Source organism: Mustela erminea, chromosome 18 (assembly GCF_009829155.1).
Source record: "Mustela erminea isolate mMusErm1 chromosome 18, mMusErm1.Pri, whole genome shotgun sequence".
Lineage (NCBI taxonomy): Eukaryota > Metazoa > Chordata > Mammalia > Carnivora > Mustelidae > Mustela > Mustela erminea.
Genome location: NC_045631.1, coordinates 46,254,567 through 46,282,065, shown reverse-complemented (window position 1 = coordinate 46,282,065; position 27,499 = coordinate 46,254,567). Strand labels below are relative to the sequence as shown.

Below are 27,499 nucleotides of genomic sequence, written 5' to 3'. Positions count from 1 at the left end.
GGCGTTTTGAGAAGGGACTGTGTTCTTTGCATCCGTGCACTCAGCCAGCACACGAGCAGCAGCAGAGGGAGCTCAAGCCCAGAGGCCTGGTGCCCCCATTGTGGGCACCTTACCCACCCCATAGCCTCACCCCACAGGCCTGCGGAGCAGCAGGTGTCACCGCAGGAGTGGAAATGCCCCCTCACGAGGCATATGGTATGTCTCTCATCGAGGACAAAGGGACCCTGCATTGGGATGGCAACCACATCACGGCCAGCACGGTGCTGGTATTCATTCAATGAACGATTCAATAAATGAATGAAACCAGGCGGGGAACTGTGAGTTGAGCACATCCATCCATTCATTCATTCAACAACTATGTGTTGAGAATTTCACAGGTGCCGAGAGTATGGCGGTGAGCAACAGAGACAGGCTCTGGCCTCCTTCACCATATGGTCTGATAGGCACTGGGCTCCCCGTGGAAGATCTGGGGACCGCAACAGAAGCCCTGAACCTCGCTGAACTGCCCTTACTCTCCGGCCTTTGTTTCTGTCGGCCCAACAAACTTCCCGTCGCTTCCTTATTTATCATTTCCTTGCACCGTGATCTGGCTACGCAAGAGGGTTCGAAGTCTCGCTCCTGGCCAGGAAGCGTGTCCATTCCCCTGGCACAAAACTCAGGGCTGATGGGAGGTCTCCCCTAGAATGTGTGCTTTTCTCTCTCTGCAGAGATCTTGAAATTGGGGCTGCCAATGGCCATGTTTCCTGCCACGAGGGAAAGACCTTCCTGCTACAGACAAGAACGGAGACACAGCTAGGTGTTCGTTCAGACCCCAAGTTCCTGTGGCTCTTCCTCCAGCCTGTGAATCATGGGCTTCTCTGCAGCCATATTCCCCCTGGTCTGCTGAGCCTGTCTGCCCTGGGTTTCTGTCCTTGTAACCAAAAGAATCTTGACAAACCCCATGTCTTGGAACCAGAGACCTTCCCCCAGCCGCCTTACTCCCAGGAGGCTGTGTTCCAGGATTCCCTCTGACCCTCAGACCAGCAAATGAGCCTCGGGGGCTTATCTAAGGAGGTGCTGGGAGGCCACACTTCCACCTCTCCTCCTAATCACCCTTCTGGCTGCTCCCCCAGAGGCTTTCTCACTCAGGCAGATGACTCGCGTTTACGAGGCGCTGTACTTGGTCCTATGTGGGAATTAAACAATCCGGCCTCTGGTCTCCTGACATTTTCGATGAGACTGCAGGGGCAGAACTGCCGAAGCAATCCATGACAAAGTCACAAGCAAGACGTCAGTAAGTGTGCAAACCCGCCAGGTCCAATTCATACTATGCGGCTGGGGGTGAAGGTGCTAGAAAGGATTTTTCAGGTAACTGACATAGAACAGGAATCATTCTGTGGCGGTGTCCTCAGGTCCTTGCTTCTCAGACATCCGGGTCATCCCCCTGGACACATATGTCTGTGCTCAGAAGCAGCGGGTTTTTGGGGTGCCTGGGTGGCTCAGTGGGTTGAGCTGCTGCCTTCGGCTCAGGTCATGATCTCAGGGTCCTGGGATCGAGTGCCACATTGGGCTCTCTGCTCAGCGGGGAGCCTGCTTCCCTCTCTCTCTGCCTGCCTCTGTCTGCTTGTGATCTCTCTCTGTCAAATAAATAAATAAAATCTTTAAATAAATAAATAAAATCTTAAAAAAAAAAAAAAAAGAAGCAGCAGCAGCCTGGTTTGGAAGCTATATGCTGGACACTGAGTAGCCCCTGTCTCCTCGCTCCCTGTTGACCGTGGCCTCTTCTCCTTTCCCATCTGCTGTAAGGTACACGCAATGCTTTGGTGGAGTCCTGAGGCCGAGGGCAGAGGCTCGGAGCTGTCTGTCTCTCAGCTGTCCCAGCAGCTTCCCGGGACTCAGGCCAGCGGCGAAGGCAGCCAGAGGTCTGACCTCGGATAAGACGGCTGCTCTCCATTACAAGTGGAGGACACTGTGCCCGAGGAAGCAAAGGGCAAGTTAATTCTAGCAGAGTGCCTGGCACTGAGCAGACTCTCACTAAAATCTGAATGAGGGGCAAATCGAGCAAAACGAGAACAAAGGAGGGTGTGCCAAAGTGGGGGAATGGCAGGAGCAGAGCCCGGGGACCCAGCGACCAGCCTGGCTCTGCTCCAAGGGACCAAATCTGGGGGCTGACCCAACTGGGTGCCTGAGGGCATGGCAGGGTGAGGTCCAATGCTGAGCCTCTCTGCAGTCGGGGGGCCCCCCTCCTTAGGCCTCCTCAGGCCATGCAGAGGCGAAGGGTCATCCCAGGGAGAGCCAGGGGCCGCAGGGCCACCAGCCAAGAGGAGCAGCTGTTTTCAATAAGCCATTTGGCCCTGAGGCCAGGCCTGGAAATGTCCCTGAGTCAGCAGAAGCTGCCAGCCCCACCCTGTTGAAGGGCCACCCCTGGGGACTCAGCACCGGAGGCTGCCCCACCTTCTGCTAAAGGCTCCTTCCACTTGCACTGGACCTGGATGGGGGCGGGGGTGGGGGGAGGGAGGGGGTCGCATCCCTTCCACAGAGCGCCAAGCAGTCACATGACATGGAGGTTCGAGGCCGTGTCTAACTTGGCAATATCCCCACCCAAAGGCAGTGCTCTCGTGGGCTTCTGTCTACCCTCCACCCTCCACCCTGCAAGCTTTTCACACTCGCCTCCCTCCTCCCAGCGGCCCCTGCATTCCAGCCGGACCAAACTGCCTGCTCTCCGTTGCTTGAAGTGCATGTGACTCCGCGGGGCTCATAGGGCCCCAAGGGCTGCGGTCACACGTGGGCGCGGTGTGTCTCCCTCTCTTCCTTCTCCCTTGCTCCCTCCAGCCACGGTGCGCTTCCTCTCTGTCACTCATTTCTAGAGATGCTCTTCTTCCTCCTTGCAAATGTAACATGCCCTGCCCGTTTCAGGATGACATTAAAGTGAACTCCGAGCAAGGAATGGGTTAAAAGGTGGGCTTGTCACCGCTACTGGATAAACGCAGAAGGGGCGCGGTGTGAACGGGGTGGTGGGAACGGGATTGTAAGTAAATTCGGAAAGGCAATTTTCACCTTCTCAGCAACTCAGCCTGGTCCCCCGGGTCCCCCAGGTGCTACCACAGCTGACTAGGGCTGGCCCCTGGGGCACTCTGGGAACTCAAAAACACCGGCCCAGGCTGCCCCCCTCCCCGCGATTTAGTGGTCTTTGATCTTACCCTCTGCCCACTTTTGCCTCCTCAAACTAAAGCATCACAATCTGTGCGGCCTGTCCTTTGCCAGGCCCCATCTTGCAGAATAAAACGGGGGTGCCGCCCGGCCCCGAGAGAAACCATCTCGCCTCCCAGCTCGGGTCGACCGTCCGCTCCCAGGCTCTCCTCCTCACGGGAGCATCCCCGGGGCGGACGACCCCTTCCTCCTCACCCCGCCCGCAGGCGCCGAGAGCCGCGGGCCCTCGGAGTTCTGGGTCATCGCCGTAGCGCCCCGCTCCACGGTCGTGCGCATCCCTCCTCGGTGCGCCCCCCAACCTCGGCCGTGCGCCCTCCTCCTCGGTGCGCCCCCCAACCTCGGCCGTGCGCCCTCCTCCTCGGTGCGCCCCACTCCTTGGCCGCGCGCCCCTCCTCGGTGCACCCCCCTCCTCCGCCATGCGCTCCCCTTCTTGGCCGCTCGCCCCCTCCGCGAGATGCCGCCCCCCCCTTGCGGGCGCCCCCTCTCGGCGGCGCTCCCCAGAGCGTTTCCGCGCGGGGCCTCCATCCCCAGTCCCGGCGGCGAGGTCAGCCGGCTCCGCAGCCCAGTCTGCGCACGGCGGGTCCGCGCGGCCCGCAGCCCCCGGCGCCGTCTGCGAGCCCGAAGCCAAAATAAACAGCCCGAAGCCACTTCCTTCCCCAGGGGGCCGCTTTCACAACGCCGGCCGGCTCCGGTCGCGGCAGGAAGCGGCCTTCGGGGCCAGCACCAGCCAACCCCACTGACCTGCCCGCCGGGGGCCGAATTCCGGAATCCGGTCTGGAGCCGGGCTGAGCCCGCAGCGCGCAGGAATCACCTGCGCAGCCCCGCCCACCCTTCGAGCCCTCGGCCGAGCCACACTGGGTTTATTTATCTGGAGGAGGAAGCCGAGAACTGATTAAGTCCAGAAACTCTCGGACAGCAGAGCCCTCTGGGGCCCCAGCCCCAGCGCTGTGCTGGGGACCCCATACCTGCCTGACTGAGGATGAAGACATGAACGACGGAGAGAATTAATTTATTAGGAAGCACTCAGGCAGATTTGGGGAGGGCAAATTATTTATTTATTTATTTATTTATTTATGTTTTTAAAGATTTTACTTATTTATTTGACACAGAGAGAGAGAGGTCACAAGTAGGCAGAGAGGCAGGCAGATAAAGAGGGGGAAGCAGGCTCCCTGTTGAGCAGAGAGCCCGAAGTGGGGCTCGATCCCAAGACCCTGAACTCACGACCTGAGCTGAAGGCAGAGGCTTAACCCACTGAGCCACCCAGACGCCCCTGGGGAGGGCAATTAAAAAAAAAAAAAATTAGTTTGGGGGCGCCTGGGTAGCTCAGTGGGTTGAGCCTCCCGTTCTTGATTTTAGCTCAAGTCATGATCTTAGGGTGGTGAGATCCAGCCCCATATCTGGCTCCCCACTCAGCGGAGAGTCTGCTTCTCCCTCCCTGTCCTCCCCTCCCCCATGCTCTGTCTCAAATAAATAAATAAATCCTTAAAATCTAGTTCTGACAAAGTGGCTGCAGAGGTGTGTGGGGGTGGGGGGAGTAACCTAAGGCCCAAATATTAGAAGCCCCCCCCATGCTCACTGCAGAGTCAACAGAAGAAAGAATTTCCTTTGGGCCTTTCTGTGTTTTCCAATTTTCCACACTGAAATAATTTTTTTTTTTAATGTAGACACCCACTCACGAAACAGAAATGTGTAGAGACTTATACTGAATGTAATGGTTTGTTTGCTAGAAATTGAGGTTTCCGATATAAACATTCGATTCACTAGGAACATTTTGTGAACAATTCCCACGTAACAGTTTTCCAAAGGACACTTGAAAAACAGGGTAGGGATTCCCACCCTCCTGCGCAAGAAGAGGTCCTTATTGGCCTCTGTCTCTGGCTTCTCCATATCCTGGGCATTTGCTGGCGTGGTCTGGTCTCACACTAAATGTTTGTCAAATGACAAAATCAGTGTGAACTGAGGGATCTTAGAATTCATCTTGTCAATCCTCTGGAATAGTAAAATCAAACACAAACCAAGATCAGACTTGAAAACTCCCCATGCAGACAAAAATCAGTTTAGTCACCCAAGCAAATAATTTAGCTTACTTGGCAACACAAACAAAGCTACCTGAAATGGGGTCAATACTTAACTTATGCCTCTGAAAATCATAAGGAAATCTTAAATGGATCCCCAAAATTGTTTTGAGGCAACCACGGACCAAGGTCCTTTCATTTAAGAAAATTCTAGTATAATTAGTCACTGTGAAGAATAACCAGTCACCACCTCCACACTATCCGAGCTGCTTTATAACAATATACCTCAGAGCACCATTCTGTGTTTTGGTTTGGGTGCTCCTGATTTACAGTCTGTATGGGGTGTGCACAAGAAACTTTTCTAATTATACTTCAGTGATTCATCGGTTTTATTTCTGCTGTTTTCTGAACCTTTGACAAGCATGTGGAAACAGAAACATGGAAAGTTTCAGTTCAAGGACCCTCATGTACTGAAACACGACCTTTCCTCTTGAGCTACAACTTGCTACAGGTCTTAAACAGGACAGTGCCAGTATTTGCTTACATAGGATGAGCGTGTAATTTAATGTTTAATATTGAGAATGGAAAGGGGAATTCGTAATAATTACACCAGTGCAACAAGCTTGAACCAGACCAGTCCTGGGCAAACCAGAACATAAGGTCACCCCACACTTACAAAAAGAGACACAAATAATGATGTGTAAATGTATCAAAGCGTCGAAGGTAATGTTCACTATGGGCTTGCTAAGTTCACTTGGGCTGCTGGGTTCCAATGCTTTCTTGTCAGTCCTCATAGCGACCCTCAGAAGTAGGTAAAATTCCCATCTCCACTTGACAGAGGAGGAAAATGAGGTATTAAATGAGAAATGAGATATCTTGATAACACAGCTGATAAGGGGCAGAACTCAGATGCAGAGCTGAGCGCCAAACAACTATTCCAGGTGCTTTATTATTTTTTTTTTAAGATTTTATTTATTTATTTGACAGAGAGACAGCGAGAAAGGAAACACAAGCGGGGGGGGGGGGGGGGTAGGAGAGGGAGAGGGAGAAGCAGGTTTCCTGCTGAGCAGGGAGCCTGACGTGGGTCTCAATCTCAGGACCCTGGGATCATCACCTGAGCCGAAAGCAGACATAGAATGGCTGAGCCACCCAGGTGCCCCATCCAGGTCCTTTAAATTGGTAACCCATAGGCGGGTTATATTTGCCCTTCACGGTGTGTGAAAGAAAAGTGAGCCAACCCTTAAAAATCAAGAGATTTCACACAAAAATCTAGACTTCCAGTTTCTCTTAGAAACACTGGACGCGCGACAGCACTGAGCCAGTGTGCCCACGGGCAGCCAGTCTCCGTGAGTGAGTGGAGCTGCCCCCTGGGCGGGGGCTTGCTAGCTTGCCACAGTCTTCACCCAGCCCTCTTGCAACCCACCCCCCTCGGCCCCTGTCCCAACATGAAGTGGGATGAGAGTGGCCACATATTATTGTGCTTGCACAACTGTTTTTATCAGAGAGGAGAAACATTCTTCAGTATCCTGATCTCTGTCAAGAAATGACCAGAGAGCTGTGCCTAGTTCAGAACCAAAAATAAAAAGGGGGTCGGGTCCTCTAAATGAGGCTCCACAGCAACCACAATGTCCCTATGACATTCCTTTCAGGAGACATTTATGAAACACAGTACAACATGACAAAAAATCATGACGCGTTTCAAAACAAGCTTTTGCTCTACTTACTGGCAATTTCCTGACCTTCTGATGTGGCAACATTCAAGGATGACTTGTTGGGTTCTAAAAGCAAAGCATGGCACTCTTTAAAGTTAACTGAATTTACAATCTCTTTTGCTTGGGAACCTTCAGGATCTCCCTACCTGGGAGATTCAGCCCTTGCTGACTTCTGCAGTGACAGGCCAATAGGACCTTCTCACACCCCGTCCCGGAGGCACTGCGGTGGAAGGCTTGGAAGGGGAGCTCTGGACTCAGTACCCGCCCAGGTTCAAGTCCCTGTGTGGGCCCTGGGGCTGGCTGCTTCACTTCTGCGGGCCTTGCTTTGGGGAGGACACGAATGAGACTCATCTCCTGGGTGTCTGGGAGGATTCAGCAAGAAAACGCTTGAAGATGCTCTGTACCTGGTAAGCACTCCTTAACGGAAGGAAGGAAGATCATTACTACTTCTTTAATATTTAAGCGAGAGCTTCGGCCCTGACTGGGGCTGTGAGCTCAAGAATCTGTTTGTTTCACAGCAGAGAGCCTGGGAACCAGGCTTAGCAGACACTGCTATCTGGATGAGAGGAAACGATAAGAGGAAATAAGGCCAAGGACTCGAGTGTTTAAGCCTGTCTTCAACAGTATTAAAAGAAAAATAAATTCACAGTCCAGATGTGGAATCCTATCCCTCCCCCACCCCGGTTCCCATGGGTACCCTGGCAACCACCATTTGCTTCTGGCCTCTGAACTTCAAGCCCCACCCCAGGTGCGGCTGGAAGGGAGAAGCAGGTAAAAGAGGCCATCCAGAATGTGACAGGGCAAAGTGGGGGGATCTTAGGGGGCAGGGCCAGGGCAGTTTGGGGGGTCACTCTGCTCCCCGCCACATTCTGGCTCTGCAGAAATCAACTCCAAGGGCACTTGTGAGCGGAAGATGAGGTCACAGAACAGGCAGCTGGAAGGGAGAGTGTAGAAGGAGGTGGGGTAGCGTCCACACTGCTGGGCCTGGCAGATGTGGGGAGCGGAGGACAGAGTCTGCATGGGACCCTCTCTGGGGCTCGGGCGGTTGTGCAGCTCTGTGGCCCCTTACCCAGAAGAAGGAGAGGAGGACAGATCTTAGATTTAGCCTGGGAGTTCAGGTTGTGACCCTGCCATTACAATCTAAATGACTTTAGGGAACCCTGTTTTCTTACCTTAGGGAACCCTGTTTTCTGAATTATAAAACACCCTCTCTGCCTCTTCACAGACTCCTGGGGAGATCTCTGGGCAGAGGTCTATGGAGTACTGACATGATTCTTTTAGGGTATGTCTCCCCCATTAACCAGTTCCTGGAGAATAGGAGCTACCTGTGTCTGATCTATGTGTCTTCCTGGTGAGGGGCAAAAAAAAGGTGTTCCATGTGTCTGTTGAATTCAGCTGGACCAGGGGAAGGGGAAGCAAGCTGCACTGTGTCCTATGGGTAAGGGTTTAACATCCTCTAAATTATACCCTCCTTGAAAACAGATCTACAGGGCGCCTGGATGGCTCAGTCGGTTATGTGTATGCCTTCGGCTCAGGTCATGGTCACAGGGTCCTGGGATGGAGACCCACATTGGGCTCCCTGATCAGCGGGGAGCCTGCTTCTCTCTCTCCCTTTGCCGCTCCTCTTGCTTGTGCTCTCTCTCTATCAAGTAAGTAGATACAGGGGCACCTGGGTGGCTCAGTGGGTTAGGCCACTGCTTTCGGCTCAGGGTCCTGGGATCGAGTCCCACATCGGGCTCTCTGCTCAGCGGGGAGCCTGCTTCCCTCTCTCTCTCTCTGCCTGCCTCTCTGCCTACTTGTGATCTCTCTCTGTCAAATAAATAAAGTCTTTAAAAAAAAAATAAAAATAAAACTTAAAAAAAAAAGTAAGTAGATACAATCTTAAAAAAAAAATACCAAAGATCTACATATGGACATTTTATTGAACATAAAGGAATAAAGGAAACACACAATTATTTGTTGTTCCAGGAGGCTGAGATTATATGTAACTTTTGATTATATTATTATCATGTTTCTAGGGCAAATGAAACTGAGGGAAAGGAGACACAGGGGATCTGAAGAATGCTGAAGAAACCAAATCTTTCTGTATTTCCCACAGAACCCTATTCGGTGCTCAATGTTTGTGAATTTAACTTGCTTTTTCTCAGGAGAGACACAAAAGGTCACATACACAACACCCTACCACCACCACCACCACCATTTATGACATCACCCAGACCCACAAAAATAATGCACTAGACCTGACCTACAAAGGAATGTCTGTGCTGTGCCCGCAATTTACTTCTCTTTCCCCACGCATTCACTCCCGTCTTCTGATTTCTTTCATACATTTTTTAGAACCATATAAAAAAAGTACTGCTCCCCCAACCATCACTCTCTGATATTAACTGAAAACCATGGTGTGGTTAAGAGATCTCAGGTCCTAAATCCAAGACCGGCTTTGAATTCCTGCTCTCAGACTAGTCATCTAACCTCTTCATCCCTCCGTGTTGTCAGCTGTTCAGTGGAGAAACGGTTAGCGTGTGCCGGGAGCCACGCTGGGGACTACCTACCAGAGAGTTGGCAGGACATGGAAAGACCTCACTGGCCTGCCCAGCAAAAAATGAGCTTATGATAGTAGTAGCAACCTACATAGTCATAGGAGTGCAACTTTCCCAGAGGAGAATTTGGCAACAGCTATCAAAATCTCTCAGGGGTGCCCGGGTGGCTCAGTCAGTTAAGCAGCTGCCTTAGGCTCAGGTCATGAACTCAGGGTCCTGGAATCAAGTTCGGCGTTGGGCTCCCTGCTCAGCGTCTCTCTCTCCCTCTGCTGCTCCCCTTGCTTGTGCTCTCTCGCTCGTGCACCCTCTCTCTCTCAAATAAAACCTTAAAAAACAAAACAAAAATCTTTCAAAAGCACAAGGGCTTTGACCCCAAAACTCACTTCATAGGAATTTAACTTAAGGAAAAAAAAAACCCTTAACTTAAGGAAATAATTAGGAATCTATGCAAAGATTTAACCACACGGCGTTATTTGCAACAGCAGTGATTGGAGGGAATGTCCAATAATATGATTCCAGGTAACCTGAAATGTCCTCATGCAATGGAACACTTCGCAGAAAATAGAAATACATTTTTTTTTTTTTTAAAGATTTTTTATTTATTTATTTTACAGAGAACACAAGTAGGCAGAGAGGCAGGCAGAGAGAGAGAGACAGAGAGAGAGAGAGAAGCAGGCTCTGCACTGAGCAGAGAGCCCGATGCGGGGCTCGATCCCAGGACCCTGGGATCATGACCTGGGCCGAAGGCAGAGGCTTTAACCCGCTGAGCCACCCAGGCGCCCCTAGAAATACATTTTAAAAAGAGTATTTAAACATGGATAGAGGTTCACATTCTGATTAAACCAAAACCTAATGCGGGGTGTCCGGTTGGCTCAGTCGGAAGCGCATGTGACTCTTGATCTCCGGGTCGTTAGTTCAAACCCCATGTTGGGTGTAGAGATTACTTGAGTAAATGTTTTTTTAAAAAACCCGAATGTATAATATGATCTCATTTCTATTTTATTTGAAATCAAGCAAAGTCTGGAACAACATTTTTGCTTTCTTGTTCTTAAACTTGAGTGTCCAAGGGGTCTGGGGAGAAATGCATGTGCCCCAGCCCAGCAGCAGACCTACTGGATTAGAACCTCCGAGTAAAGGAGTATCTGGATTGTAAACGAGAGTCCCAGGCACACCAGAGTTCTAGAAACACTGTATACACTAAGTGTGAACAGTGCTTATCACTGACTGATGGGCTAGGGGGTGATATTTTTTTTCTCTCTTTTCATTTTCTACAATAAACATATTTGCTAATTTAAAAAAGATAGAGGGTACCCGGGTGACTCAGTCAGTTAAGCATCTGCCTTCGGCTCAGGTCATGATCCCGAGGTCCTGGGATAGAGCCCCACATTGGGCTCCTTGCTCTATGGGGAGCCTGCTTCTCCCTCTAACCCTCCCCCCTGCTCATGATCCCCATCTCTCTCTCTTTTATTTATTTATTTTTAAAAGATTTTATTTATTTATTTGAGAGAGAGAGAGAGAGAGAGGGAGTGTGTGTGTATGTCCTTTGTTTCAAACTTAACCAGAAGTGACCTCAATTTATATGTGCAGAGTTCTACAATAAAGTCAGTCCACCTGGAAAGGAAAATTAAAGGAATGAACCAGAAGGGATGGTCCCTGAGAGATGTATAGATGGAAAAAAGTACATGCCTTGTCATGTGCCAAGGAACACTGCACACCCCTAACAACAGAGAATGGGTGAGTCCAAAGGCATTAAACTGATGTTAATCAAGCCACGTTCCCACCGTGTGTCAGAATCCCCCATCAGTTTGCAGGTCAAATGCACTAGATGCATACAGGGTTATCTGTAACAGTGAAATGAGAAATGACCCAAACGTCCAACAAGGAGGTAAGTTGTGGTACATCCATACAATGGAATGCTACCCAACCAATAGAAACGCTGGGTGGAAATACATCGATGACGTATTGGTACACAAAAGAATGTTATAAAACAACAAAATAACATGAAAAGATTTATGTTAAGTTTCGTAAAGGAAGAGGGAGAGGAAGGAGAGGTTACTTGAAGATTTTTTTTTTTTTTTTTTAGATTTTGTTTATTTGAGAGAGAGAGAGCGAGCCAGCAGGGGGAGGAGTACAAGGAGAGGGACAAGTGGACTCTGTGCTGAGCACAGAGCCCCATGTGGGGCTCAATCTCACAACCCTGAGATCATGACCACAGCCGAAACCAAAAGTCAGACCCTCAACCGACTGAGCCACCCAGGCACCCCTGAGGAGAAGTAATTTTGTAAGGATATTCTCCAAAATTTCTTTTTCTTTCTTTTCTTTCTTTTTTTTTTTTTTTAAGATCTTATTTATTTATTTGAGAGAGAATGAGAGACAGCACAAGAGTGGGGAGGGTCACTGGGAGAAGCAGACTCCCTGCTGAGCAGGGAGCCTGACATGGGACTCGATCCCAGGACTCCAGGATCATGACCTGAGCCGAAGGCAGATGCTTAACCAGCTGAGCCACCCAGGCATCCCATATTCTCCAAAATTTCTTAGTGATGAGATTTCAGGTATTTTTTCTTTTTTGGTAATTTTTCCCATTATTTGAATTGTGTTCTATAAGTAAGTGCAAGTTTTTACAATCATGAAAATGTATTTTTTAAAGTAATCTCTACACCCAGTATGGGGCTCGAATTTACGACCCGGAGATCGAGAGTCACCTGCTCTTCGGACTGAACCACCCAGGCTCCCCGAAAATGTAGTTTTTTAAAATTATTTATTTGACAGAGAGAGATCACAAGTAGGAAGAGAGGCAGAGAGAGAGAGGAGGAAGCAGGCTCCCTGCTGAGCAGAGAGCCTGATGCGGGACTCGATCCCAGGACCCTGAGATCATGACGTGAGCCGAAGGCAGCAGCTTAACCCACTGAGCCACCCAGGCGCCCTGAAAATGTATTCTTTTTTTTTTTTTTTTTAAAGATTTTATTTATTTATTTATTTGACAGAGAGAGATTACAAGTAGACAGAGAGGCAGGCAGAGAGAGAGAGAGAGAGAGAGAGGGAGAGGCAAGCAGGCTCCCTGCTGAGCAGAGAGCCCGATGCGGGACTCGATCCCAGGACGCTGAGATCATGACCTGAGCCGAAGGCAGCGGCTTAACCCACTGAGCCACCCAGGCGCCCTGAAAATGTATTCTTATCTTGAAAAAATATATATGGAATCTTGTCTTTTCACAGCCTCATTTATGTTCACTAACTGAACACATGTTTAGATGTGCTGTTGAGGGCCTAGGGAAGGAAGGAGGGTTAGTCAAGCAGAAAAGATGGGGGACCTCACGGGGGTCATTATGAGCCTTCCCATGAAGGGAAGAACCCAGTCTGACCCCAAAGGGCTTTCTATATCTTCTCAAAAGATGAAGATGGTGGATGGGAAGATGAAAGACACGTTTCCCAAATAAAAAAATCTTTTTAAAGATTTTCCTAAGTAATCTCTACATCAACCTGGGGCTCAGACTCACAACTCTGAGAGTCGCAGGCTCCACCTACCCAACCAGCCAGGTGCCCCCCAGTAAAAATTTTAACTGAAAAGCAAATGGGAAGATATTTGTAACAAAAACAGCCAGAAGCGTATAGAAATCCATGAGAAAAACACAGATACCCCGATAATATTAAGCCACTAAGATCTGAAGAAGTAAGATGATCAAGGATATGAATACCATACACAAAGAAAAAAAATATCCATGTTCAATTAGGCTATGGAACATCTTTACAAGCACTTGGAACACTAGTAATGTTCTTACTTGCTGGATCTGAGCCCCGGCTACATGGGTGTGTTCAGTTTGTGAAAACTCATTGAACTGAACATTCATGTGTTCATTTTCCTGTACTTACACTATACTTAAAGAATTAAAAATTTTTAGTGGTGCCTGGCCTGCTCAGCTTGTTGGGCGTCTGTCTGCCTTCGGCTCTGGTCATGATCCCAGGACCCTGCACAGCAGGGGGTCTGTTTCTCCCTCACCCCCTTCTGTTCCCCCTCTGCTCATGCTCTCTCACTTTCTCTCTCTCAAATAAAATCTTAAAAAAAAAAAAAAAAAAGAATTAAAAAATTTAAAAACAAGGGATTCAGGGGCGCCTGGGTGGCTCAGTCGTTGAGCGACTGCCTTCCGCTCAGGTCGTGAACTTCGGGGCCTGGGATGGAGCCCTCCCTCAGGCTCTCTGCTCAGTGGGGAGCCTGCTTCCCCATCTCTGCCTGCTGCTCTGCCAACTTGTGATCTCTCTCTGTGTCAAATAAATAAAATCTTAAAAAAAAAAAAAAACAAGGGATTTATAAGTACAAGATTCAGGACAGAAACTGGGTTGGTGGGAAGGAGGGGAAGTCAGAGGAGAGGGCACATAGCTAGACAGAAGAACTGGACTGTTCTTTCTTGGATTAGGTGGTGGGTTCACAAATATTCATTATATTTTAGTCAATATTAATTTATTTATAAAATAAAATTAAGACCATGAGGGAACCAAACAGGCCTGCATGGCATCCCTGGCTTTGCCACTCACCAGCTATGTAATCCTGGCTCTAAGTTTCTCTGGCTCAGTCTCATCTGTGAAAAGGAGAATGGGAGACTTAAAACAAGAGTATTCATGGAACTGCCCAACTGACCGTGACAGACTTTTACACACTTAGCAAAGTGTGGTCTCCATTTGTTGCGCAGTCACACAGAAACTTTCGAAAAAGCAGAAATCCTCCCCAAAAGCTGTCCCCTAGCTTAGGCGCCTTTCTGATTTGCTCTCCAGTCTGGGACAAACGTGCTGCTGCTGTCGGGTGCCTGCAGAATTCTGTGTCCTGCTGTTCCGTAAGGTCTCAGCCCCGCTGCTCCTTCTGTCAACACTCGAGGTCTAAGTGCAAGGCCAAGAGGGGCAGGCTCGCGTCTGGAGGGCCGCTAACAGGAAGGGCGTCGAGGCGGGTGTCCACCGCCGCATGGCGACCCTGCTCTGGTTTAGGGGACCGCCCGCATCTTCGGAAAACCTGCCCTGAGGCCGACAAGCTTCTCCCCTCCTGCCAGGGCCTCTCTGCCTGCAAGTGAAGGTTGAGATTCCAAACCTTCGCTTGAAAAAAAAGACGGGAGGGGCAGGCGAGGTGCGGTGGGGAAAACTGTAGTGTGGGGGGGATCTCCATCCCTGGGGTCGCCCACCCAGTTCCCTAGCCGCCCTCCAGCCCGGCACAGCCAAACACCCTCGGCATGCAGAACCGCAGCCCCAGAGAGCACCCAGGCTTCCGGGCCGCGGGGGGAATGGACCCCCCCCAGGGAGCCTCTGATTGGCTCCGCGGAGTCACGTGCTGAGCTCTGGGACCAGTTGCGTGATGGGAATTGGAGAGAGAGGCTGGAGTCACGTGGTTAGGCAAGGTGAAAGTTGCCCCTTGCGCCCCCAGTGCCAAAAATGTAGACAAGTTCAAAGACAAAAAAGCCTTCTCTGTAAGTATCACTGTCAGATACTATATAACATAATATAGTGTAGTACAGTAGAATATGACCTGTGACTTCAAGTTTTGATGTCACTTTTCTATCAATTTTGTCTATATACTCAAACTACGACATATGCTCATGTATATATTATAAATATGCATATATATGTATATGTAATATGTGTATATTTATAATATAGGTATACATCTATACAATATATATGCAGACACATCACATATCCATACATTTTTTTACATCTTGTTTTTGTACTTAATATTTCAGCAAAAGGATTTTTCTGTCTCCAAAAACTTTTGTAAAAAACCATTTTGATGGCTGTATGATATTCCATGAGGTGATATACCACATTTCATTTGTTCATTATTAATAGTCTTCAATTTAGGGGTGCCTGGGTGGCTCAGTGGGTTAAGCCTCTGCCTTTGGCTGGGGTCATGATCTCAGGGTCCTGGAATCCAGCCCTGCATCGGGCTTTCTGCTCAGCAGGGAGCCTGCTTCCACCTCTCTCTCTGCCTGCTGCTCCGCCTACTTGTGATCTCTCGCTCTGTCAAATAAATAAAATCTTTTAAAAAAATAGTCTTCAACTTATAAAGAGGTTTTCCTAATGATAAATAATGGTATATTGAATATATTGTTACATCAGTCTTTGTTGGCACTACTGTCAGGGCTGAAAATGGCACCTTGTTTGTTAGTAATTTTAAAACATGTTCTGTAGGCTTATTAGATATTGCTACTTGTCTTCTCTGTGAACTCTGCTCACAGACTATGCTGTCTCACCTATTCTGATTTTAGATGCCTGAAAACTATTGGAGTTCTTGTGTTTTTCCTCATTGGCTAGATCTCTCTTCCCTGGTCATTGTTCTTTTAAAATTTCATTTAAGACCCCTTCTTGTCAAAACTTCTCTCACTAATGCTAACCACGCTCCTTGATTCAGAACAGCACGGATCCTTTTTGCCTCTTTCTTATATTTTATACTGATGGGATCATATGGCATGAGACCCCTTGCATCTGGCTCAGTGTTGAGAGCTTCATGCACACTGTTTCATGGACTTGTGGATTGTTCATTCTTATTGCTTTAAAAGTTTTATTTATTTATTTTTTATTTATTTTAGAGGGAGAGCACATGAAGGAGTGGGGGAGGGGCAAAGGGAGAGGGAGAAGCAGACTCCCCACTGAGCAGGAAGCCTGACATGGTGCTCAATCCCAGGACCCTGAGATCACGACCTGAGCTGAAGGCAGATTCTTAACCAACTGAGCTACCCAGGTGCCCCTGTTGCTTTATACCACTCACTTGTGGAGCTACCACAATGTATCCCTTCTACTATTGATGGGCATTTGGGTAGTTTTCAGTGGGGCTGGATTTCAGTATGGGGCCATTATGAATAGTGCTGCTGTGAACAACTTTGCTTTTTTAGGTGTTCTTTCCTTGGTTTAGTTGAAATTCCTTAGATTACCTACTAAATACAAAGGGGAAAAGGTATCTTCTATCTTTTTAGCGTAGAGATCTGGTAAACAATCTGAACCAAGTGACCAAAGTTAGCATTACCAAAGTTAGCAACAGGGGAACAAACCTACTTGATGTGACACAATGGAAATAACACGGCATCACCCATGTAACACACCTTTCCAAAAATGTTTAATGTGAATGTATTGGGTGAACATCAGACAAATATAGACTGTGGACATTCTACAAAACAACTGGCCTGAAGTCATCAAAAATGCAATGCTGTAAAAGACAGAAAGACCAAGTAACTATTCTTTTTTTTTTTTCCTGAAGATTTTATGTATTTATTTGACAGTGAGAGATCATAAGTAGGCAGAGGCAGGCAGAGAGAGAGAGGAGAAAGCAGGCTCCCCGCTGAGCAGAAAAGCCTGATGCGGGGCTCAATCCCAGGACCCTGGGATCATGACCTGAGCTGAAGGCAGAGGCTTTAACACACTGAGCCACCCAGGCGACCCTCTTTTTTTCTTTTTTCTGAAGATTTTATTTATTTATTTGACAGAGAGAGATCATCAGTAGGCAGAGGCAGGCAGAGAGAGAGAGAGAGGAGGAAGCAGGCTTCCCACTGAGCAGAAAAGCCCAATGCAGGGCTCGATCCCAGGACCCTGGAACCATGACCCAAGCCGAAGGCAGAGGCTTTAACCCACTGAGCCACCCAGGCGCCCCCCAAGTAACTATTCTAAAATAAAAGAGACTGAGGGGCTCCTGGGTGGCTCAGTGGGTTAGAGCCTCTGCTTCAGGCTCAGGTCATGATCCCACGGTTCCTCTCTCTCTGCCTGCCTTTCTGCTTACTTGTGATATCTGTCTGTCAAATGAATAAATAAAATCTTAAAAAAACAAAAGGAGAGATTGAAAAGACAGGACAATGAATTGGATCCTGGACCTTAAAAAACAAAAACAAAACAGAGGGGGTATTATTGGGACAATTAGAGAAATCAAAACACGAATCGCATATTGCAAAAGGAATTGTATGATACACTTCTTGAATGTCATTATGGTACTGTGGTTATAAAGGAGAATGTCTTCATTTTTAGCTGATACATGGTGAAGTATTTAGGTGTGAAATGTCACTCCTGCAACTGCGTCAAAGCTTCACCAGACACACACACACACACACACAGTGAGGTAAAGCAAATGTGGCAACAGTTAACAGGTGGCACCTCTAGGTAACAGTAGATGAGTGCTCACTGTTTTTTTTCAGCTTTCCCAAAGGTTTGATAAAGAGTAGGATAATGTTTTTTTCCCACTCAATATGTATCTCTAAGATTCGCCCAGATAATACATGTAGCTAAGGTTCACTGGTTTCACCACTGCATTATATCCCACTGTGTGTCTATCCCCTGTAATATATCCATATGTCTGTCTGTCTTTCTTCCTTTATTTTTTTAAAAAAGATTTTATTTATGTATTTGAGAGAGAGACAGTGAGAGAGAGCATGAGCGAGAAGGTCAGAGGGAGAAGCAGACTCCCCATGGAGCTGGGAGCCCGATGTGGGACTCGAACCCGGGACTCCGGGATTATGACCTGGGCCGAAGGCAGTCGTCCAACCAGCTGAGCCACCCAGGCGTCCCAGTCTTTCTTTTTTTTTTTTTTTAAAGATTTACTTATTTATTTCAGAGAGAGAGAGAGAATCTCAAGCGGACTCCCCAACAGAGCCCAACACAGGGCTCGATCCCATGACCCTGAGATCACGACCTGTGCCAAAATCGAGTCAGACGCTCATCCAAATGAGCCACCAAGTGCCTCTACCCATATGTCTTTCAATGCACATTTTGTTTTGGTTTGGGCTGTTACAAACAGTGCTTCCAGGTTCTTTCTAAACCACCAATGCTCTTATATCCTCAGAGCCTTCAGAAGTGAGGTTAAAGATCTCTAGGGTTATACCAGAAAATCCTTCCTCAGGGACCCAGACAGACTACAAGGCTATTTCCAGTTGAATTCCTACTTGCCCTGGCTGGTCTCACTCCGGGCTATTCTCACTCCTCTCAGACAGGTTTCCGATCCCAAGTCTGAGATTTCAGAGGTGTGTCTGGCTCCATTTTTTTGTTTTTAAGATTTGTTTATTTATGTGGGAGGGGTAGGCAGAGGTAGAGAGGTTTTTGTTTTGTTTTTTTAAGATTTTATTTATTTACCAGAGAGAGAAAGAGAGAGAGAGTGTGTGCACAAGCAGGGGGAGCAGCAGGCAAGAAGGAGAAGCAGGCTCCCCGATGAGCCAGGAGCCTGACGCAGGACGCGATCCCAGGACCCTGAGATCATGACCTGAGACGCTTCATGACAACCACCAAGGCGCCCCTTCCATCTTTCTTTTGATGAACTTAAAAATTGCAACTAAAATGGAATCAGTGAACATTTGACTCTATTTATGCTGCTTCATATTTTGGGGGGACTACTTTCAAAATATAAGCTTCAGGAAGGTAGAAACCATGCCCAGCTCGTTCACCCAGTGTCCTCAGCACCAAATACTACACTATGCCTGGCACAGTGCTCGTGCTCAGGAAAACAGAACCAAAACAGGTAAATGAATGGGTGAAGGGATGAATGTCCATGTCAGGCATGCCTCTCCGCTTGTTACTGGCGTGCGTATATTGTTTTGTAAGATTGCCTTATGGTCAAGAGAATTCGCCTAGTTAGACTTACGTCTGTGTACTGACATTAGCTGTGTATCTGTCACGTAGAGTTACATAAATTGTCCGTCGTGTTAAAGATCTTAGTTTGCTTAGCCATAATCTTATCATCAGGCATTAAAATGATTTCGTTTGTTTTGCTACTTTAAATAGCACTACTATGAGCATTTTTTTTTCTCCTTGGGATTAATGCCTTATAAATCCCCCAACGTGGAATTATGAGGTCAAAGGACATGAAGTCTTGCATAACTAGTTTCTTACATATTGTCTGAAAGACTGAATCCTGAAAAACTGAACCCATTTATAATTTTATAGTGCTCTAATCATACATATGCTTTCTCATAGCTCCGCCAAGAGGAGGTATTCTGGTTTTGCTAGTTTAACTACACATTTAAGGAAAGTTGATTTCTTTAATTTCTCGTGATCTTGGCACTTTCCACATGACAACTTGCCATCGGAACTGCCCCCAGTGTGATCAGTTACAAATTTATCTATATCCATATTTATCCATATCCAAATTATATTTTTCATTGTAATCCCGTTGTCCAATGACATGTAGAAGTCAAGATTCTTTACCCCATTAGTGTGTTGCTTCTGGTTAGGTCTCCCATTAAGTTTTTTTTTTTTTTTTTTTAAGATTTTATTTATTTAGGGCGCCTGGGTGGCTCAGTGGGTTAAGCCTTTGCCTTCGGCTGAGGTCATGATCTCAGGGTCCTGGGCTCGAGTCCCACATCAAGCTCTCTGCTTGGCGAGGAGCCTGCTTCCTCCTCTCTCTCTCTGCCTGCCTCTCTGCCTACTTGTGATCTCCCTCTGTCAAATAAGTGAATAAATAAATCTTAAAAAAAAAAGATTTTATTTATTTATTTGACAGATCACAAGTAGACAGAGAGGCAGGAGGAAGCAGGCTCCCTGCTGAGCAGAGAGCCCAACATGGGGCTCAATTCCAGGACCCTGAGATCATGACCTGAGCTGAAGGCAGAGGCTTTAACCCACTGAGCCACCAAGGCACCCCTCCCATTAAGTTCTTAAGATGAGTTTAAATCTACTTCTGGAATTTATTCCAGTCCATCAGATGTTTTTTCTGTTTAATTCAGTGGTGTCTGTTTTTCATGACTGTGACATCATCTAAACTCTGGAAGGGTAACTCTCCTTTATTGCCTTTTTACTATAAAAAAAACTTTGCATCATAAGAAAAAAAAATTTTGTAGCCACCTGAGGTGATGGATGTTAACTGAACTCGCTGGGGCAATCATTTCACAATGCATATGTTATCCAAATCATTACACTGTATACGTGAACGAATCCAAGGGTATATGTCAATTATACTGCAGTAAAACAGCAGTGGGGGACCTCTTTGGAACACTTGTCTGCTTTTTCTTTCTTTCCTCCCCCCCCCCCCCCAATAAGGACTTGCTAAATGCCACTGTGTCCTGAGTGCTGTGCTGGGCCAGGGCTGTAAATAAATGCCTGTCCAGGAGGCCAAGAAGGCAGGAAGTGGCTCCACCCAACAGGTGGCCTGGAGGAGAAGAGTTCTGGAAAGAAAGGCTTCTTCCAGCTGAGAACAACTGGAAGCTCAGGTCTGCCTGCCTGGGCTCTCTCATTCTCTCTCCCCCTGATAAATAAATAAATAAAATCTTTTAAAATAAATAAATAAAATGGGGTCCCCTCTGTGTAAAAGAAGTATTTGTGTGTGTGTGTGCAGACTATAAAAACCAGAAGATGACGTCACGAATGACTGACAGGGGTTACTACAAGCCATGGGCTGTGGGGAGGGAGGACCTCAAACTGTTTACACTTGACTTCTGTATGGGCTGCGTTCTGCTGAGCAAGCCTTCTTCTCACTGAGGTTATCAACAGCACCCGCCAGACTGCAAGGTGGGGTGGGAGGAGGGTCGCTGAAATCAGTCATTAGGGAGCCTGGCGACCAGGGGGAGGCAGCACCCCATAGTGATCACTGCTCAGCTCCTGTTTGCCTGGAACCGTCTGGGGGTTTCACAATGATAGTCCAGAGGGGAGGAAATTCCTCAGTTCTCGCCCGCGGGTCAGCTAGAGAAGCTTCATGAGGGGAAGTGAGGAGGGAGGGTGGGGAGTTGAGGGGGTTTAGGAGTCAGAACAGCAGAGGAGAGGGTTCCCCCCCATCTAGGATTTAAATTGACGTTCAGAAAAAGGAAGACGTATGGTTACTTTTAGGCACTTAGAGTAGTTCGCAAAGTGTCACCAAGAAGTAATGGGGTTAGACTTGCTTTGATTTAAAAACAACAACAACAAAACTGCTGTAATTAGGGTTTTGTATGTTGAGGACTGTGTTTTTTCACATTTAAGTCCCTTCATATTCATGTTCTCTCTTCCTAATAATAATAAAAAATGGCAACAATTTAATATCAGTTGCTCAGAAATGACTCTGTACCAGGCACGCATCTCATACACATATTATCTCATTTTCGTGTAACTCTTACAATACCCCTAAGGAGGGGGTACTGCTTTATTTTTCCCATTTTGCAAATGAAGACACTTGAATCTTGGCCTGAGGTCCCACAGCTGAAGAGTGGCATTACCTCAGTCCTGATTTACATTTCTGGAGGACCGAAAAGGGAGGCAAGAACATTCCCGGCCACACCACGCTCCTGCCTCAGTCTACAGTGGGGAGTACCACATCCGCTTCCCTTTCCAAACACTCTCTGAGGATGCCAGGAAAGGATGGGAAACTGGCTTCTTGTTTTTCCCTACAGGAAGGTGCTTGTCCAAGCTCAGGGCAATAGCTTGTCACTGTCCTCCTACAGGTGATCCCAGAGAGAGGGATAAAGAGAAGGCCCCTCCCCCATGCTGGGGTTTATCCCAAGTAGCGTCCGGGTGTCTGTCTCCTCTTAGCTAAGGTGAGCCCAAAGCAGTGACCGAGACTCCTCTGTGTCCTTCTCAGGATCCTGAGTCTCGGAAGGAGGGGCAGCGACGGCCACGGAGGAAAAAGACAAGGGCATCCTAGGCAGAGGAAGTTGTGCGCAAAGGCCTGGGCAGGAGTGGACAGGGAAGGTTCGGGGGGAGATGGGGCAGAGCGGGCTAAAGGAAGCGAGAAGCAGCTGAGGTTTCAAACCCATCATCTAGCAATCCAACCAGAGGAACCGAAGTGGCGGGGGGAACAGCAGGGCTGAGGTGAAGCAGAGAGCATGGGTCCAGCCAGGCACCACGGGAGGGGTCTCTGCATGGTCAAGGGGCCCGGAGAGGACAGGGAAGGGCAGGAAAGGAACGAACCCTTGGGGTTCCCCATCAGGCCACGTGTGAAGCTTGGGGGCCCACCCAATCTGTCCTCTAAGTGACTGGAGCTGGCTGATGCTGGCAGGTCCCCGGGGTCACAGATGCCACGACGCGGCCTTCATCCGGCCTGCCTGTTTACAGACACCACCCCTGGCTGAGGAGTGCCGGGGACCTGCAGTGCCCAGGGTGAGATCCAAGAGCTGCGTCACTGCTGCCATGGCCCACCCCACCCAGATTTATAGGATCCAGTCATGGGGAGCGGCCCCTCCCATCTCACGAAGGACCAAACAGGAAGGGACACTTCCTGTCAGCCATACCTAGGCCCTCTGAGTCCAAGGACGCCCCACTGGAGGTGTAGGGTGGTGGGCTCAGAAGAACAGGTCACCATCATCCAAGCTGTCGGCATGGTGTGGGCTCATGAAAGCAAATGAATGAACCCAGATATCCCTGCCCTTGGGGAAGTGGGGGGGGGGGCGGGCCGAGGGCTGGCTCCTCCTTCTTAGGCCCCTTCAGTCAGGAGCTTCTGGATGCCCCCTCAGAGCAGGCACCTCAGATACCCTGAGGATGCGACTGCAGGCTTGGTCCCTGTGTCTTGGGCCCAGTTGGCCCGAGGGAGAGACAAGCACCCTGAAAGCCAGGTATAAACAGAGTGTTGCCCACTCTACCCTCTTCCTAGGGTTCCTTGGAGGACACATTGAGAGGATGTTCTAGAGGGCTTAGAGCTATTGGAAAGACTCCCATCAAGCAGGATCTTCCAGCCTTTCCTACCACATACCCCGGCAGTGTTTAACTCACAGAGACGCAGCATCGTCTGGTCCTGAAGAGTTTGGGCTCTGTGGCCACCCCTGAGTTCAAATCTTACTTTTATCACTTGCTAGTGTGGAGCAGTGTGGTCTTGAGCAAGTGACTTGACGTCTCACGTCTCCTGACTGCCAGTGTGCAAAACGGATGGTAAGCACCCCCCAACCCCTCCAGGGTTGTGCGGTGCAAGGGCTCTTGACTGTGGAGCACGGGGCACGGCACCCAGCATCCGGCACAGGAATAATGATGGCCCTTGCTGCTACCACTTCGACCCTCCGCAGGGAGCAACAGGAGTTAAATTAGTGGTGAATCCACACGAATCCTCTTCTGAGACTTTCACGGTATTTCTGAAATCATTTCATCGGTCCAAATCACTGTACCCGTGCAAGCACCCGAAAGGCAAGATGTCTCTCATGCGACAGATGGGGACCAAGACCCGGGCTTCCTCTTCCCCTGCCTGCACCCTCACCTCGTCCAGGTGAGCCGGCTCCCAGCACCAACCAAAGCTCAGCCAGCCGCCACCCAAGCCCCGGCAGCCCACAGAAGACAAGAGGTTGGAGCCAGGGAGACTGGGTTTTGCGGGTAGGAGAATAAGAAGGATCTGAGCTCCGTGACTCACCAGGGGCTGGGCCGGAAGTGCAGGCCATGTGTCTGGCTGACCCCCAGCGGCAGCGAGTACCTGCTCCTTTCAAAGGAACACCTCCTTCTCTGTCCCCTAGGCAGCAGGGTCTGTCCCCAAAGGAAAATCTCTTAACCTCCTTTCACTCCTCAGCCTGGGTACACGAACCCCCCCCAGGGTTCCCAGGAACCCTCCTTCCAATCTGCACCTCAGTCCTCTGTTCAGTAAGCCCTGGGGTTCCCCACCATCAGCCAGCAAGCCAGCCAGCAAGTGGCTCCCCAGTTTTGGCCTCCCGGGCACCTGGCCAGCTTCCCCTTTCACTCCAGCTTCTCCCCCATCCCACTCTCTACCCCAGCCCGGCAAGCTTCCACATCGTTCCCAGACAGAAAGCCTAGCCCAACTTCCAGGTCTCCCTCTCTGCTCACCGTCCCTGCCTCTGCAAAGCCTGGTCCCACTCAGCTTCCCTCCAGAGAACCCTGGCGACCCTTGCCCTCCGTCCCCCACACAGTTTCTCCTGTGTCGCAAATACACACCAATGCTGCAATGTACAAAGGTCTTCCAGCCACACCTTGTGGGGCGCCCTATGGCGGTGGAGAAGACGCACGTGCTGCCATCACACACTGAGGCATGGCCAACCGCCGCCCCCAAGGGGCGCCATGGTGCCCCCTACTCTGCTGCCCCGGGGCTCCCCTGCTGGTGCTTAGAGAGCCACCCGCAGACACTCGGGGTGTAGTTCTGCCCCAGCAGCGCATTTCCCGAACCGTCCGGATCCAGTAGATGGTTCCCGGGGACTATCAAATTCATCAGGTACAGGGGGCATGGAGGGAGGAATTCGGCCTCAAGGAGGAGCATTCGGGGCAGAGGGAACAATGATGTGCGGGGACCACGGTGGTTCAACTTTCTGTTACTCAACAGCTGCTGTGGGGACTCATCCTTCCAGGGCCACACCCCTAGCTTCCTTCCTGCCCGTACCTAAGCTTCGGATGGGCGTGATCCGAACAATACCACTGGGACGGGCCCCCTCCGAGGCTGTGGGGGCTACAAGTCCCGCCTGAGACATGGCCCGAGGAGGGTACCAAGAGAGGGGGAGACCAGAAGGTAGAGGGGGCACTCCGGGCGTCCTCCCAGATGGGGCCTCTCACCATTTCCAGCTCCGTCAAAAGCTCCGTGGGGGAAAGGGCAGAGTCAGCACTCTAGCCATGACTCTCCCAGGGCCTGGCTTTAAACTGTGCTCTGGGGCTCTTGGAATGGCCACCCTCCTCCAGGCCTCCCGCCCTGTCGAGTTCCTTCACGGAGGAGAAGACACAGGCGGGAGGGCTGGGAGGCAGAGGGACAGCGGCTGAGCCTTGACCTGGGGTGGGTAGGGCCGGATGGCCTGGCTGGTGTCTAACATTCAGCTCCAGGTGGGTCTGGAATTCAGCGGGCGGGGGAGGGGATTCTACTCGATGTGACTATGGGTCCCTCCAGACCCCACCACTCCCATCCGCACAATCGGGACAGCTCCATCGGGCAAATACGTGTCTTGGTCTTCTACGTCACACCGGGCGGGCCAACTGAGCAAGCATCGGCCTCGGCTAGAGGGCCTGGAGCCTCCAGGGGGCTGATGGGTTTTGCACCAAACTGCAAACACTGCACTGACTGTCCCCTTTCACTCACCCCCAGCCCCAAATTAAACATCCAGCCAGCCGAGGCTGGGCCCAGCGCGGGGGCTGTAATAACCACACTCCCCCACCGTGCCAGCTTTGACTCCCGCAACCCCCCCACTCTGGAAGTGGATCTTTCCCTTTAGCTCTCAAATTCTTGCTGAGGGGTCTGTCCCTACAAGCACTGTCACCCTTTGAAAGAGCAGCAGAAAGAGAAGGCACAACTTGGGTTTTTTGTTTTGTTGCTTGGATTTTTGCATCTTTAGCAGCTCTTTTGGGGCCCAAGGTCTGTCTACTCTGGAGGGGCGCCAGTTTGGTCAGAGCCACCCACGCCACGCCACACACACACACACACACACACACGCACACACACACAGCACCCCGCTTGTCGCTGCATCCTGGGGACACGCTATTGCCCCACAGAGATCCCTTCAAACAGCGCGGCTGCCACATGCCACAAGCTGTCCTTGAAGGCCGAGTGTGGAAAATATAACCCCCACCCCCCAGATGCCAGGAAGGGCAAACAAGCCCTGACGAATAATTCGAAAACAGTAATAACGCAGGGAGGGGTGAGACTGGCCTGGAGGAAGATCCTGGACGCACGGAGCCTCTGGTTTCCCCGGACGCACGTCTCCCGGCCCAACGCAGGGCCGGCGCCGGGTGGTCCAGGAGCGGGGGTGGGCGCGAGGGTCTCCCCGGAGCCCGCCCTCTTCCTCTGAGGCGGCTCGAGACCCCCGGGCTCCCCTCCCCCGCCGCCTGCCACATCTGGTTCCACTCAGGTCCTCCCCCACCTCCAGGCGCGCTCCTCCTCCCCTCTTCTCCCCCCCCCCAACCCTGCTTCCAGAAAAGCGGAGACGATTTTAAAAAACCCAGTCACACACAAACACACACTCGCACGCACGCACACACATGAACACGCACACGCGCTTCTGGAAGAAAAAAAAGAGGGAAAGTCGAGAGCGGCCCACTCCTGTCCCCCTCCCCCGCCCGGCCCCCGAAGTTGGCCAAGTTGGCAGCGCCTTACCCGGGAGGGCGGCGGCGGCGGCGGCGGCGGCGTACACGGGCGCGCCGGACCGGCCGAGGTGCAGACCCCCGAGGAGCAGGACGCAGCGCAGCAGGTGACGAGGCCAGGGCGCGGGGGCCGGCCCGCGGGGCTCCATGCCCGCGGCGCGGCGCTGGGGGACGGGGCGGTGGAGGGACCGAGGGCGCACGGGCGCGGCGCGCGGTGGCAGCGCGGGCGCAGGGCTGTGATGATCGCCCGCGAGGGGCTCGCGTCTTCCCTCCGGTCGGGACGAAGTGATGCCTCCCGGGGAGGAGAGGAGAGGAGGAGGGAAGGAGGCTGGCCGGGCGGAGGGAGGGCGGAGGGAGGAGCGCAGAACCCGGGAGGAGGGTTTGAGGGGCAGAGGGGAAGGGAAGCGGGCAGCGTGGGAGGGGAAGGGGAGGAGGCGCGGGCGGGCGCGGGCCCGGGGCGGCAGAGAGAGCGCCAAGGGGGGAAAGAAAGGGGAGGCGGAGAGGAGAATCCGCGCGGTCGAGGAGGACCCCGGCGTGCGCTCTTTCTCTCGCTCTCCGTCGCCCTCCGTCTCCCCGCCTCGCCGTCCCTCTATTCTCAGTCCGGGCTTCAAGCCCCAGACGCTGCGTCACAACTCCCCGGCTGGCGCGGGCGGGGAAGCAACGGCAAAAGTTTCCGCAAACTTCACGGCGTGGCGGGACCTGGGCTGCGAGGGCCGGTGGGGCTGGGGCGCGCGGCCGACCCAGGCGGCCAGACCCGGGCCGCGGGCGCCCCCTCTATCCCGCCTTTCTGTGCAAGTCTGCAGCCAGCGAGCATCCGCTACCTCCACGCCTAGGAGGACCCCTCCCCCGGTCTGGGGGGAAAGGGGCGGAGCCCAGGGTTCGGCCACCAAGGCGAAGACTGGGGGAGGGGGAGGCAGGGCCCCTGCCATGTGCCGAGCGCAAACACTGGCACGTCTTGTTTTAGCATTTGCGGGACCCCGGGGTCAGCGTCCCTGGCGCAAACGGGTGCAGTGCTTTTGCTAGTTGGGGCTGTATCCAGAACCCAAGGGAAAATCTGTGCAGCGAACGCCCCAGCAGACAGACTTCCTCACTCTCACCAGCAACACTACTGCTGCTGGCCGGTCGCAAAGGACCAAACGGAAAT

The 27,499-nt window shown here is 50.7% G+C and overlaps 1 protein-coding gene across 2 annotated transcripts in view; it reads right to left on the bottom strand.

The window, feature by feature from the left end:
* MRC2 (mannose receptor C type 2) overlaps positions 1-27,191 on the bottom strand; it is a 56,678-nt gene extending 29,487 nt beyond the window's left edge. For both annotated transcript variants that reach the window (XM_032319679.1, XM_032319680.1), the window contains exon 1: positions 26,369-27,191. In XM_032319679.1, coding sequence (XP_032175570.1) covers positions 26,369-26,504 — 136 coding nt within the window. In that variant the 5' untranslated portion in view covers positions 26,505-27,191. The remainder of the gene's footprint in view (positions 1-26,368) is intronic.
* Positions 27,192-27,499: the final 308 nt, after the last annotated feature.